The sequence below is a fragment of the Sceloporus undulatus genome, chromosome 4, assembly GCF_019175285.1.
Source record: "Sceloporus undulatus isolate JIND9_A2432 ecotype Alabama chromosome 4, SceUnd_v1.1, whole genome shotgun sequence".
Classification (NCBI taxonomy): domain Eukaryota; kingdom Metazoa; phylum Chordata; class Lepidosauria; order Squamata; family Phrynosomatidae; genus Sceloporus; species Sceloporus undulatus.
Genome location: NC_056525.1, coordinates 77,482,843 through 77,498,780, shown reverse-complemented (window position 1 = coordinate 77,498,780; position 15,938 = coordinate 77,482,843). Strand labels below are relative to the sequence as shown.

General features: G+C 40.1%; 1 protein-coding gene across 1 annotated transcript in view; it reads left to right on the top strand.

The window, feature by feature from the left end:
• LOC121927840 (cytochrome P450 4B1-like) overlaps nt 1–8,446 on the top strand; it is a 47,227-nt gene extending 38,781 nt beyond the window's left edge. Inside the window, 5 exon segments of the mRNA XM_042461775.1 lie at nt 668–858; nt 2,695–2,828; nt 4,759–4,823; nt 7,206–7,288; nt 7,956–8,446. Coding sequence (XP_042317709.1) covers nt 668–858; nt 2,695–2,828; nt 4,759–4,823; nt 7,206–7,288; nt 7,956–8,124 — 642 coding nt within the window. The 3' untranslated portion in view covers nt 8,125–8,446.
• The last annotated feature ends 7,492 nt before the right edge of the window (nt 8,447–15,938 follow it).

Sequence of the window (15,938 nt, the reverse complement as noted above, 5' to 3'; positions counted from 1 at the left end):
GAGAGTAAAGGCCATTAGCCTTGGCCTGTAAAAGGTCATTCGAGATCTTAGTGAGAGTGGTCTCTATAGAATGCCTTGGGCGGAAACCAGACTGAAAGGGATTGAGGATGGAGTTGGCTTCAAGAAACTCAAGACAGCGAGAATAAACAACCCGTTCCAAAACCTTAGAAAGAAAGGGAAGAAGAGAAATCGGACGATAGCTAGATAGAGAGGAGGGGACAAGAGAAGGTTTCTTTCAGAATTGGGGAAATGAGAGCATGTTTGAAGTCCAACAGGAAGGAGCCTGTAGAGAGAGAGAGATTGAAGATATGGAGAAGTGAGGGCAGAAAAGAGGGAGCTATAGAGATTAGAAGACGAGTAGGAATTGGGTCAAGAGAACAGGTTGCAGGTTTGCAAGCGTTCAGAAGTGCAGAGAGTTCATCCAAAGAAGCAGGAGGAAACACAGAAAATTTGTTAGGCGAGGGCGATAGAAGATTATGAGCAGAAGAATCAGGGGGGACTATCTCAGAGCTCATAGTGGTAATAATTAATCTGCCTTCATTAATAAATAATCAATTATATAATTTAAATACAGCTTGAAAAAGATAGCTTCCACCTAATCATGAGAATCTTTTTACCTTTAACACATTTGAACTCTTTTCAGTAGCTAATCTCTGCATTTCCTCAGGATGAAAATGGAGTTGGGTTATCTAAAGAAGATCTGCGTGCTGAAGTGGACACTTTTATGTTTGAAGGTCATGATACCACAGCAAGTGGGATCTCCTGGCTCTTATATGCAATGGCCCAGAATCCAGAACATCAACAAAGATGCAGGGAGGAGATAAAGGAAACTCTGGGGGACCGTGACACTGTTCAGTGGTGAGACCTTTAACTTCATTTGTCTGAAGCTTTTAAAATTAAATAGTCTATTTGAAGGAAAAACATTCCTAACTTCTATTTCTTGTCACTTCCTGCCCCCATCCATTTCTTCTGTACAAATGCTAATTCTATACTGCAAAATTCTAAGTATTCTTACATTTGGATAATCATTGACAAGATTTTGCCAATCCTGAATCTTCTTCTATTTTACTCATCCATTTAAAACAAGATGATTCTGCTTTACAGCCCTAGGATCCTTCTTGCCTTACCTTCATGTTTGCACTCCTCTGGGAGCGGAAATGGGGCGCTGCGTGCCCGGGCTGCTTCCGTGGCTGGGAACTACAGTTCCCAGCCTCCCTTGCGGCCGGAACCGGCCCGAATTGGCTGCTGGCCCAGGGCGCCCGGGGCCTGATTGGCCAGGAGGCGGGTCCAACCCGGTTCCTGGCCAATCATTGGCTGAGGCGCCAATATAGGCCCCGGCCGCTCGGGCCTCGGCGCCATTTTTAACAGGCTCCACACCTGCCTCTCCCTAGGTTGCTGCTCTCTGTCACAACTTCCAGTTGGGGGCAGTAGCATAGGTCATGGATCTGAATGGGCATGGTTTCCGATGCTGCGGAGCACGGAATCGGGAGTCCCCCGGGGACCCAGGGGTGCTAAGGGCTAGTGATGTCGCCAGTGCGGGGGCGGCATCGATTCTGCACTCCTGGTGACATGGGGCGAAGATGCGCCCAGGCGCATAGCCGGCAGCGGTTAAGTGGTGAGCTAAAGACGGGCCGGTTCCCCCTCTATCATCCCGAATGCCTGGGCGAGGCCAGGCAAGTGGGTCATCGACCAACATGGGTTGGTGGATGTCAGATCCAGACCTCATGCTTTCTGGCCAACCCTCATGTGAGGTTCTTATATGCAAAATAAAGTTGTGGCCTTTTTATTGCCAAACATGTGTCTGTCTTTTGTCCACCCTACAACACCCTTCCTCTGTAAACCCCCTCTGAAGAAATTTTCCAAGAAAACCCTATGGTTGTGTTAGAGTCAGTGTAATTCAAAAATGTAATGGAAGCACACAAAAAGAATAACACATCAATAAAATATAAAATGTATGAATACTCAACACATAAATTTTTTTTTGAGGTCCAAAAGATGGATGTTGACCTGTACTAAACAGGGAAGGCTTGCTCAGATAGATATGTTTTTAACAAGCACCAAAAGCTAAGGACAGTTAAAGTGTGTTAAAGTTTTGATGGAAGAGAATTCCAAACTGTAGGTACCACTACATAGCTCTGAATGACTGATATCAAAAAACAAATGGATCTCTAACAAAGAAAGTGGTATTTTACATAATCAGGTCCCAAGTTGTTTTGGCCTTTATGAACTAGCAATAAAACGTGTCTCAACTGCAGTATTATGCCCACTTGTTACAAAACTGCCAGTACGTCAACACTGTTGTGAAAGGAAATGTTTAAAACACTGGTTCTCAAACAGTGGGGTGGGAACCCTAGGAGGGGTGCAAGGGTTGTTCAAGGGGGAGTTCCTGATCCCTCCTTCTCTTCCCAAACCTTTTTATGTCTAAAAGTTATACATGCCTTAAGGTTAAATATTAAATTTGCTTAGAACTGTTCTGATTTGAACAATGTTATTTCCTTATAAAATGTTAAAATATTTATATACATGAATATGCAAATAAAATTATGAATACTAATTTAACAAAATATTTTTATTCATATACTACATCAAGTGGCGGGGGGGGTAGTAATGTCTGCGCATAGATGTTAAGGGGATCCCAAGGGCAAAAAGTTTGAGTACCACTGTCTTAAACATAGTTTTATTTGATCTCTTCAGGGATGACCTTGGAAAGATGCCTTACATCACCATGTGTATAAAGGAGAGCCTCCGTCTTTACCCTCCAGTCCCTGGAGTGTCTCGACAACTTAACAAACCTGTAACCTTTTGTGATGGACGCACCTTGCCTGAAGGTTAGTTCACTCCGGCATTCACTCTGGGACATGGTCAGTCTTCTGAAGTGAAAAAAAAAGAATCTTTAGGTTTGCATCAGGCTCTTTTGTAAAAATTATAAAGTGTACCATTGTGCCCTTTTGCAGAAATTAAACAGTGATTGATTTGTTTTTTGCTTGCTAGTTTTATTCTCTGACTTTCTTCTGGTAGTGAATTCAAAGTGGCTTACAAAAAAGTTTAAAATATAGACAAGCTAAAACTGTATTTACAAAAGTTTTAAAAAATAAATTCTGTTTAAAAGCACATTGTTAAAACTGTGTAAAATATATTTAAGACATAATTAAAAGATAAAAAGATAAAGCTACAGAACACACAAAAACTACTGCCTCATAATTTAAACATCAGAGGGGAGTCTGAGAGCACCTCTCATGGAAATGAGGTTCACAGCTTGGAAACAGCAACTTTTCCCTATTTCCTACCCAACATGCTTATTGTGGTGGTAAGACTGAGAGATATTCCAGCACCTCATATCTGGGCATCTAATTTTCATATTATGACAATTATTACAATTATGCATATTACTAATTTGCATTCTGATAATGCAAATTCAACACATTAATCACTGCACTTTTTCTACCATTTTGTTTCAACTTCAATCCCAGTACCAAGTCAAGAGCTCTTTTTTTCTTCTTTTGCCCCCTTATTGATGTAAAAAGAAGGAGGCTTCCAAGCAGCCCCCGAGAATAAAAGGGATTCCCTTTAATCTCGAGGCTGTTTGGAAGTGAAGTTCCACCATGCTATCCAGCCCTAGGCTCAAGCCACCAACACAATCACCATACAACACAAGGCCATCTCTGCTTGCCTCCTTTCCTTTTCTGCCTTTTGGGCCTGTGAGGAAAAGGGAGAGGGAGTGGAAGAATAAAATGGCAATGCTACACCTGCGCAGTAGCAACCAGTGCCTGCAGGGTGGGATGAGGCACTCCCAGTGTCAGTCTTCTTGCACTGTTTCCTGCTTCATCACCATGGTCACATTTTGACCTACTTATTTATCACTTGCAAAGAAGGAGAAATCTGGAATTTACTGCATTGACTGGTCCAGCTGGCCGGGACATTTTTTAGTCCCACCAATCCAGGATTTTCCAGGTTTTCTGGGACAAATGGCAACACTATCATAGTGAGATGTGGCTAACATGTTTCAATGATTTAATACAATTGAAGGGTCAACTCGCTTTAGTTCAGAAACTGGCAAATGTCATCAGTGAAAAGGCATACTTGATTCCACCTGCGACCCTGAAAGCGTGGAGCCTCCCAGAAAAATATTTGACTAAACAAAATGGCTAGTTGTACTCTCAGAATAATAAAGGGGGTGTGACTGGCTGTTTCTGGCAATTGTAGACCCTGAACTTGTGCCTGGGGACATCACTTCTGGTATTGGGGGAGGGAAAGCACCAATGTGATTTTAAAAGAGATGGGGGAAACATAAATTAGCTCATTATGTCCCTGTAGTTTTCTAGTGGCCATTGTAGTTGTGTGCCTTCCAGTTATTTCTGATCTATGGCAACCCTAAGTTGTACCTATCATGGATTTTCCTAACAAGAATTGCTCAGATGTTTGCCACTGCCTTCCTCTGAGGCTGAGATTGTGACTTGCCCAAGGTTACCCAGTGGGTTTTCATGGCCAAGCAGGAATTTGAATCCTGGTCTCCAAAGTTGTTATCCAGCACTCAAACCACTACATTACACTGGTTCTCTGAGGGTGAAGCTGGCATAAGTGAGAAGGGAGGCACAGGTCATGCAGATGTGGCCTGCTTTAGTTAACTCATAATCTAGAAACCTCAGTTCTAGAATTCAGTTTCTTCCCTGAACTGATATTTTTGCTGTTGAATAAGCTTTAGCTAATTATATTTCTTGGCTATTGAGATTAACTCTGTTATTTCTTTTTTTTTTTCAGGTGCAACCGTGTTCATCAGTATCTACTGTATCCACCGAAATCCAAGCATATGGGAAGACCCAGAGGTAACTGTAATGAGTTAAAGGCAGGTGACAGCTCTCAGAAGTAATTCCTAAGTGTGAAAGCATCCCATAGCCTGTTGGCCACAGCTAATCTGCATGTTTTAATTAAAGTTCAAGTAATTTCACTATGAAGTAGCTATGCAAACCTTATAAACTTAATGTTTTGCAATTAAGGTAAAAATAAATATTCCATTTGTTGGACAGCAATAATTGGAGAGGCCGTTGCCTTCCAGCTCTGTCTGTGTGATCCCTGAGAAATCTCGTTCCCTTGTGGAAAGCAGGATGCTAACTGAACTTTTAGTCTGATACCGATGGGCTGTTACAATATCTTTAAAGAAGAAAGACAGGTACACTTGAGAGGAGGAGTTGTTAATCATTTACCCTTATGCTATCTTCAAAGGTAGTAATTTAATTTCAGGGAACAATCTATTGGGAAAGGATTATGAACGCATAGTGTTGTTGTGTGCCTTCCAGTCATTTCTGACTTATGGTACCCTTAAGGCAACCATATCATGGGGTTTTCTTTGCAAGATTTGTTCAGCCTTCCTCTGATGTTGAGAGAATATTACTTGCCCAAGGTCAGAAAGTGAGTTTCCACAGCCTCTGGTCTCCAGAATCATTGTCCAGTGCTCAAACTACAGTCAGCACTTCTTATACACGGATTATTTAATAATAATAATAATAATTTGTTTTATTTATATACCGCTATTCCAAAGATCATAGCAGTGAACAGCAAGTAAGCTAATTAGCAAGTAAGCTAATTTGCCCCCAACAGTCTGGGTACTCATTTTAGCGACCTCGGAAGGATGCAAGCCTGAGTCGAGCTTGGGCCCTTTTGTTGGTCTTGAACTCGCAACCTTGTGGTTTCGAGTGAATGGCTGCAGTACAGGCATTTAACCACTGCGCCACACGGATTCAAGCATCCATGATTTGAAAATGTTTTAAAAAGGTATAAATTTCAAATATCAAACCTTGATTTTCCATTTTTTATAAGGGACACCATTTTGCTATTTCATTATGTTTAATGGGACTTGAACACCCATGGAATTTTTTTATCCAGGGAGGATCTTGGGACCAAACCCCAACGTATAACAAGGATACACTGTACTACATCATGCTGGCTGTCACTATGAACATTTGTATATCCTATTATATATTAACATCTTTCAACTTGGTTTTCTGTCTCTGAAACTGCATTTGACTCCATCACCACACATAAAAATCAGGATCAGACTACATTGGATTGGAAGTTATGTGTAATTTGACCTTTTATATATGACATCTCTTGCCTGAAGTTTGTCAGCACTAAATCTAATCCTTGGATTGATCCCTCAAAAACATCTTGGAATTAATGGATAAATAATGTCATCAAAAAGTCACACACTTATTTACTCTGATCTAGTGAAAAATCTGTAACCACATAAATATTTGTGGAAAAAGACATGTCATACTTATGACATAGAGCTCTAGCTGCCTGTAACATCTGAATCAGGTGTGGTCCAGCAAGTCCTTGGCTAATGTTGAATTCAATAAAGGGCTGGATGAGGGCCTATAAACTGAGCTTCAGTCCTGGTACATCAGTGATCTTGTAAGTGGGCTGACCTATGTCTAGGAAATAAATTTATTTTCCATTGTAGATGGTACTTTAGCTCTTCTGAAAAACTAGGATCATAGTTTAGAAACACTCTGATAGAATCTAAGAATATCCATTTTCTGTGTATAGCTAGTAAAGCTGCACAGTGAAGAAAAAGATCAACTCATTTGAAATGTGGTGCTTGAGGAAGGTTTTATGGATACCATGGACAGCCAAAAAGACAAAAAGAACAGATCAAACCTACATTCTCACTAGATGTTAAAAAGACTAAATTAAGTCTATTGTACTTTGGATATAACATGAAACAATTTGACTCACTGGAAAAGACAATAATACTGAAAAAAGTAGAAGGCAGTAGGAAAGGACAAAGATCAGAGTACAGATGGAATGAGTTGAGTTTGTTCTGAGTCTGCAAGACCTGAGGAGGGCTGTTAATAACAGGATCTATTGGAGACCTGTCATTTATAGGATTGCCATAAATTGAAGCTGACTTATCATCACATAGCAACAAACATTGTTCCCAGATCTTCAGTACGAATGGAATTCTGTGCAAGGAATACTATGAATGGAATACAAGACAGGGCTTGAGTTATTGGACGAGAATAATAAAGGACATTTCACATGATTAATACTGTCAGCTTTGATAACCTTTAAATATGTTAAAAACTCATGGCATAAAGTTTCATTGATGCCAAGGATTATTTAAATACTCTAAACTTTGAAGCAAACCTGTTGTCAAGAAATCAGTGGGACAGCTAAAAATGCTAATGAAAGATCTTTGTATTATCTAAGTATTTGACCCCACAAGATTCTCACCAGAGAAGTCATCTCACAGGCATCCCCATGCTTTTGTACCTTTTGCAGCTGGAGCAAGGTGTGTAGACACTTAATTGATTAAACCAATTAATTAATTTGATTGATTGAAATAAAAAAATTTAAAAAAATCTTCTGCATGAGGAAAGGTGAGGTGCAATGTTTCTGGAAGTGTTGAAAGGTGACTAATAATTTAATGTTTTGACTTTATCTGGCAAAATAAAAGACCTTGGACTTTACTGCACTCCCTGGCTCCAGCCTGGTCTGAGAACGGAATGGTCAGGACCAGGAAAGAGTGGGAGATGCATTTTACTGCACACACCATCCCTCACTCTTTTTGTTCTGTTCCCCTTCTGTTCCAGATCCATCCCAGAGGAGGCAGTTTTTGAGAACTGTTCAGAACAGTTATCGTTTAATCTTGTTTGAACTTTTGTATCAGGTCAACTTTTAATAATATATTTTTTAAATTTGTTGTAAGCTTCTTTAAGTCTCAAATTGGGGAAGAGGCAAGATAGAAATAAATATAATCTGCAGCAGCAAGAGAGAAGGGAAGAAGAATGAATAAGGCTGACTGACCTAGGAACATCATCAGTAATGACATATGAGGGTCTAGTGGGTTCAGTAAGCAGTCTTTAGAAGACAAAATACACAAATGCATTCCCATTTGCAAAGTGAAGAAAGGCCCAAGAAGCTGATGGCTCCTTCTGGTCCTTTTTATTTTCTTTCAGGAATTGCATTGGACAGCAGTTTGCTATGAATGAGATGAAAGTGGCCCTTGCTCAGATCCTGCTTCAGTTTGAAGTTTTGCCAGATCCTACAAAGCCTCCTATTCCAGTCCCTCAGATTGTTTTGAAGTCTGAAAATGGAATACACCTGTTTCTAAAGAAACTCAACTAACGTAGAGGTTTTTGTGTGTCTTTTATGTGTGTTTGTATATGTAAGGCAAGGCAATTTACAGGTTCTGACACCACTGAAGATGGAAAGGGTTGCATTCAGGAACTACTATGAAAGAAACTCTGACAAACATTAATGTAGGATCTGTCTCCAGAGCAGTACATCACTGTGGTTGGTGTCACTTGGTGTGATAACTCATGGTGTCACCTGCCCATTGATCTCCTCTCAAACCACACCACACAGAATCCTTAGTAAAAAAAAATTGTAGCAATATTACTTGTAAATCATAATTCCATATATTAATAACTGTAATAGCAATCATTATGACATAAATGACTAACAAAATTAAAATTACACCTTTAAATTACAATGTCATACACACAGCCAGTGGCACCACTAGGGTTGATGGCACTCGGTGAGATAATTCATGGTGTCACACACCCCTATTGACCTTCCATATCACACTATACAGAATCTTTAGTACAGTTGGCCCTTCCCTTATGGGAGGGATCCGTTCCAGACCCCACTGCATAAGGGGAATACTGGGTAAACTCAAGCCCCATTAGAAACAATGGGGCTCGCTCCCATGGTGCGCACCTGGCACACCACAGAGTGCACACCACGGGCACGCGCCCCATTGTTTCTTCTGGGGTGCAGGAGAAGCCTTTCTGGCACGGCTTCCCGCGTGCTGCATGTAATGCTTTTTTGCACTAATGTAACTCATAAATTGTAATTCCCATGTACCACACTGAATGTAATGCTAATAGTTGTGACATAAACAACTAGCAAAATTAAAACTATACCTTCAAATGACAATATCATATGCACAAACTAAATGTATTTACATATACATAGTGAAGAGTTGGTTAAAATGTGATGTTTTTAAAGAAAATTTAAAAAGTTTTTAAAAAATATTTTTAAAAATACAATATTTTTTTTGAAATTTGAAAATTTCATTTAAAATATTCTAGGGCCTCTCCTTTCTCCTCTCACTGAGCTTCACCCCTCTCTTACCATCTCTTAAAGCATTTGAAAGGGAAGGAGGTAAATGCCACAGCTTGTTTCTGTCAAAAGGTGTCACCCCCCCCCCCACTTTAGGTGGCACCTGGTGTGATTCCCCCCCTTCACCACCTAGTGATGCCACTGCACACAGCCTAAATGTGTCTACATTTACATAGTTTCATATAGTTAAAGCAAACATTTGGTCTGATGGGATATTTTTAACAAAAATTTTAAAAGGTTAATTTTTAAAACTCCAGAATTTAAGGTTTAAATTGGATTTCTAAACATATATTCATGCTATCCACTCATCAGTGAGAGGAAGAATGTTCTACCTAAGATCCAGCTGCCAACTAACACTCAGAAATGTTACAACTAATGGGCCTTGATGTATTGTCTGATCATCTCATTGCCCCAAAACAGGTGAATAATGAACCTTAGTTGAAAAGGACTAGCAAATAAATTTAATTCCATTAATTGCTTAATCCTTGTAACTACGAGTACATTTATGCCTTCAGCTGCCAATATATTGTGCTACAATAGATTCCTATCTACAAAATTTTTTACTGTCTATAAATCTGCATGGAGAAGTGAAGAAAATCACACTTTTTATTACTACAGCTCTACTAATTACATGTAAAGATTTATTAAGCAGATTTTGAGGAATAACTTGTATTATGTGTAAAACTTGCTTGTCTTGTTCTTTACCTTAAAAAATTCCAAGAGTACTGTACCTACAATCAATAAAATAAGAGAATCACTACTTGTAGTATTTGAGATTAGTTGGTAGGATCTGTGTTGCTGTTTTTTTATTAGGCCCCAAAGATTCACTACATAGAGCTAACTGCAAAAGACTTGGGTTTGTAATTACGGAATTCTGAACTCAGTAACATATCTATTCTGGGAAAAGATTCATGACAATGTGAAAAAAAGTATATTGTTTAGCTGTAAATTTCTCCATCTATTAATCCAAAGTACTCAAGAATTTGTTCTGAATACTAGAGTTGAACTCACAGCACATTCACAAGCAGATCAATTCCTGGTCATCTCCCCACTTCATGTGTGAAGGGATGTTTTGTTGTCATTGTTAAACAATCAGTAGCAAGAAATCATTGCCAATCTATTTCACATCACCCAGAAATCTGCTACTGGATCCTGAACCTCCTCCTGCCCAGAAAAAATACACAAGCAAAATGAGACTGGGAGCAAGGGGCAAACTTGGGATGCATCTTCACTGTAGAAATAGTTCAGTTTTACATCACCTTAAGTGTTTTAGTTCCATCTTATGGGATCCTAGGATTTGTAGTTTAGCAAGGTCTTTAGCCTTCTCTGCCAAAGAGTGCTGGTGTCTCACAAAACTACAAATCTCAGGATTCTATAGGATAGATCCATGGCAGTTAGTGGTGTCAAACTCCATCCTTAGTCCTCCACGTTAGAAAATACACAGATCAGCTGTAAATTGGTCTTTCTAAGAACTATAATGCTTCATTGCCCCCACCCTACCATTGCTCACACAAGAGAAGTATCCTTGAGCATTATTGAATATTTAATTCTATCCTTATGGATTATTTAGTTCAGCAAAAAAAAAAAAAAAAAAAAAAACACCAACAACATTTGAACAGGGAATGTTCAAGGAAATTTGAGAAACGAATGCCTATTTACAAAGCTTACTTGAACATGTGTATGTACAAAATACAAAATATTGAAATAAATGCAATTCAGTAGCTGCCATTTTTAAGATTGAAACTGCAATAATCCAAGACTTATGCTGTTAACAAAAGTAACTGAAAACAGAATTTGTAAATTTCTGTTTTTAAAGACTGTAAAAGTGAAGGCATCATTCCAATAAAGCATTTCAATATATGCTTGACTTTTAGGTTTAACGTTCATGAAACAGTGTGAGTGTGTGTGTTTAAAATGAAGCATACACTGAAGTGCTTGGCTGAATTAAAAACCTAGTGAAGTTGAGCTGGAAACATAACTCAGGCTCTGCACAGGCCAAATAAAATGACCTTTTCCAGTCGGCTCAGCAGGAAGTCTGGACCACACATGGTCCAAACCCCGGTTCTTGTGCAAACAGACCAGACAATGTACAGCCTGTTCAACATGAAGCCTGGGGTATACCTCTCTTAAAACAGAGTTAAAAAAACCTTACTATTTGCTCTGGCTCTTCCTGGAAGATGTAGAGCCTCTGTTGTGACACATCGTGCTGTGTCGTCAGACGACAGCACCACCATAGCAAGTCACTTGTTTTGAGGTCAGAACAAGGTGCCCACTCATGTAATCAATGCTGGATGTCTGACTCTGACCTCAGAACAAAGCAACCCATGGCAGCAGATCCCAGAGGCACAGCTGGATATGCATGCAAACAGCTACATGCCATTGCAATGAAGGGCACCAGGTAAAAGGAGAAGGGGGCAACTCCATGGCCCGGATAATCCGGGCTGCTTCCAGACACCACCTCAGTTACTCCTGATAAGTTCCCTCATGCTCAAATGGTTTTGCGGTCAGATGGAGCCAAGCCATACCAGGAGGAGGTAGGAACCCAGAAAGCCATGAGTGCATATTTTTTCACATATGCAAAATCTTCCATTCATCTATGCTACCACAAAGAGAGTGTGTTTATCTCAGGAACTTCAGCTCAAAAAGGTACTTCAATATAGTGGAGACAAGAATTCAATTTGCTTTTCTGCCACTGTCACAGAGAAATTCACAGGGTAAATATGGGCTTTACATATTTGGCAAGATTGCAGTTAGCCTAAACTTTAAAGTAAGTGTGTCTTCAAGTCACCTGGCAACTTATGGTGAGCAAATGAATTTCATAGAGAAAGAGAACCTTTATCATTGAGAAATAAAACAAAGTAAGGATTTTCCACACCTCATCTCTTTGCTAGTTTGTTGTAGCAACGAGTCTCTCTAGGGGGATTTTTAATTAGCTCAATTAATTAATAGATTGTGCTACAAGCAATCCTTATGAGAAAGTTACCCACCTGTATACTGGGAGTAAAGGAATGAAGGAACTTAGCAGAGGCAGAATTCTCTAAATAAAATATTTCTTTACTAAGTGGGAAAATCCACACAACAGTCCACATTCACTCACGCATACATGCTAGGACTAAGAAAATCAGGAGTTAGCTTGGAATAGTTGGAGGGTGAACTAATGGCGATACGTACACAAGACAAGGCTTGACTCTGGGTCCAATTGTGAATGGCAAAGCATGGGATACAGCCATTTCAGGTGAATGGGGGGACGGACGGTCAGACTTCACAGTGACAGAACGTCCCCATGTCATCTAACTAGCCCACTAACAAAGGATTTTGGGGATCTTTTATAGGCAAAAAGTAATCTGAAGGCAAAGGTGTTTATCATTGTAAAGGATTGCTTGGTCTGACAATGCCCGGGTTGAGAATGAAGTTGTAAATCAGCCTTATCAGGCTTGTCCGACAAAACATCCTGCCTCAACTGCCTGTCTTCCTGACTTCAGAGGTGTTAAAGTTTCTCATTTGCAACTCCCAAACTATTCTGTTTGATGTGTATAGGGGTAGTGTGGATGTGACCACTTGCCTCACAGATTATAGTTGCCCAGAGTACAGTGTATATTTGGGGCCATAGGGAGAGCACACACACATCAAAATTGAGAAGATTTCAGATTAGCATAACACTGTGCACAGAAACTCTCACATCCCCCCCCCCCATGCAGTCTTCCACTGGCCAGTTAACAGTCAGGTTGGGAGGGGGCAATTTGGGTTGTTGCATAGATGGCACAGAATTCTGACCTCCAAAATGACCAAAAATTGAGTTATGATGGCATTATATCAAAGGAAATCAAATCTACATTGTAGCTTGGTCTGGCAATGTCTGGGGCGAGAATGAAGTTGTAAATCAGCCTTATCAGACAGCATATGTTGAGGTGTAAGGAGGCGCACTGTGTCCATTACGACCACGTGCAGAGTTGATCCATGCAAGCAGGATGCCACCAAAAGGCTCTTGAAGAGATGTCTGCAAAGTCTTCGAATGAAAAGGAAAAATTCCTCCCACACAGGCTTTAGCCTTGAGCTCCCGGCTTGAAGAAATAACAGAGCTGGACAGCAAGTCTCTCTCGAACACCAGGGCTTTAATCACTTGTTGCAAGCTATTTACAAGATCGCACAGAGTACCAGACAGCCATCTTGGATACTTACAGCTATATATACAAACAAAGTGCTTTGCCAACCACCAACCACAACAACTCGACAACCAACAATGGAGATGGTCACATTCTCCTTTTTATATGTGGTCTTTCATGAAGTCATGTGATAGCCATGCCACCAATAACACCTGGCTGGTTTCATCCCCATGTTGCATCATACTGTATCCCATGATGTACCCCTTCACTGACTTCACCTACTGTGCATGTTGCATCAGATGTCCCATGATGCACAGTTTCCAAATGCTGACTCATACACACCTGCCACTTGAACTGTAGTTAGCTCTGCTCCAGTTCCAACTAGTGGCCACATCCATGTAATTTCCAGGCCAAGCGTGCCACATGGTCCTAACATTATATGCCATCCTAACTCACTAATAGTACAGTAATGCAAGCGTACTTCTGAACATTTTGTTGTTGTCTCCAAGCCTGTGAGTGGATCCACCTCACATGTAGATTGTTTTGGTTTGACTAAACGATGCCTGCAGTCTGAAAATTGAGAATGGTATTAGTATATATGATTATTTATGTCTATATCTTCTGGATTTAATGCCCATCTGTTACAGAATACTATGAAAATATTAAAGGCCTTTTAGCATCTTGCATGCAAGTTACAGGAAAAGAGATTCCACATCAACATGAGGAGGAACTTCCTGACAGTAAGGGCTGTTCAACAGTGGAACACATTCCCTTGGAGTGGAGTGCCTTCCTTAGAGGTCTTTAAACAGAGACTGAATGGCCTTTTGTCAGGGATGCTTTGATTTAGATTTCCTGCATGGCAGGGGATTGGACTGGATGGCCCTTGCAGTCTCTTCCAACTCTATGATTCTATGATTTTGTCATTTTCAAAATTTTGGAGTGAGAGGCAAGCTGCTAAAAGAAGTGCCCCCTGTAATGATATGCAATTTATTTCTAATTTACATTTACATCAGTTTATTATTGACTTAACTATAAACCTGATCCATTCAGGATTCATCATCTGTATTTGCAAACATTAAAGGTTAACCGAAGCTACTCATGTGAAGGAAATTTTTATAACTTAATGAATGCAGATTATGTATTACACCAGAGAAAGGTTTACTACTAATTTCTATCTTTCATGAGAGGTCCCAATTCATGATGAATAACCCCTGAGTTCTTAAAAGGGTTTTCTTGTTAAATTTCCAGGCACATGGGGATTCCCTGCCTTGATGGAGAGCCAGGGTGCAACAGCACACTTGAAGCCCCCTCTGCTCTGTCCTCATCTGGAGCTTCAGGAAAATAGTTGCACTACCCTGCAATGTTTCAAGGCACTGCATATAGCATGGTGTTCTAGCATCTTTCTACCCAATAGAGCATCATTGCAATTGCCAAACTGGAGTGAACAGGGCAATAGGGATGAGAAATTGGTACTGGTATTACCCTTAGTGGTTCTTGACCATAGGAATTTGCCCATCCCAAGTTTAAACACTATTTGGCAGAAAAAGGTTTTTCAGATGTTTTAGGCAAGTGTGGATTATTTCTTCAGTGTGTTTTAGAACTAAAATAACCTTCACACACTAGTCTTGCAATAAGGATAAAATCTGGAGCTAATTTGCATGGATCTTGCATGAGCCCTGGTGGGGCAGTGGTTAAATACATATGCAGTTATGAATGTGTAACCTACAATACTTTGAGAGTTCCTATATGGGAGGGGGTTGGACTGGAACGCCCTTGTGGTCTCTTCCAACTCTATGATTCTGTGATTCTATGATTATGCATTTATGGGTGGTTTGTATTCATGATCCCTGTGTATTCAATGTTGTTGTTGTTAGCTGCCCTTGAGTTGAGCTATATGAAGTCATGTTTTAGAGACATCAACTCGTGTTTTACAGTCATTCCCAAGCCTCCTATCCTCCAGTGCTCTGTTTAGGTCTTGTGGATTCAGCCCCATGATCTCCATCATTAAGACTATGCATCTAATGTGTGGTCTTTCTCTTTTTCTACTCCCTTCTACCTTTCCTAACATTATTGTCTTTTCTAATGAGCCGTGCCTTCTCATGAAGTGACCAAAGTATGACAGCCTCAGTTTAATCATCTTGGTTTTCAGGGAATGTTCAGGCTTGATCTGTTCGAGGACCCATTTGTTGGTCTCAAAGCACTGCATCACAATGGAGTTTATCATACGGGAGGAATTTCTCTTAATTTCGAATGAAAAGAAAGTGGGGCCAGAACGCATTCACGTGAATTTGCTAGTTCAGCAAATTTACGTGAATTTGAATTGCATTTGAACTGACTTCCCATTGCCTGAAAATAGCTTGCCATTGCCCAGAATTGCATGTGGTAGTCTATCACGCAATAATGTTAAACCCTATGATTGTGTTCGGATTGCCATTGGATTATACTTCCAATTTCCCTTGTCTGATGAACTCCAATGTCTTGGTCTTATAATAAGGTTATCATATTTTGGAAAGCAAAAAAGAAGACACATTCACTAACTGACTCCTTTGAACCACTAATCTCACTTTAAATACTTTATAAGCATGGGACAATTTTAAGAGGAGAGACACTGCTATTCACTGACCTGGAATTCATCAGGCTAACAATGTAAGGAGAAGGTCAACAACACAAGACTGCCAACAGCCTAAGCCCCAGATACTCTACAGGCTGTGT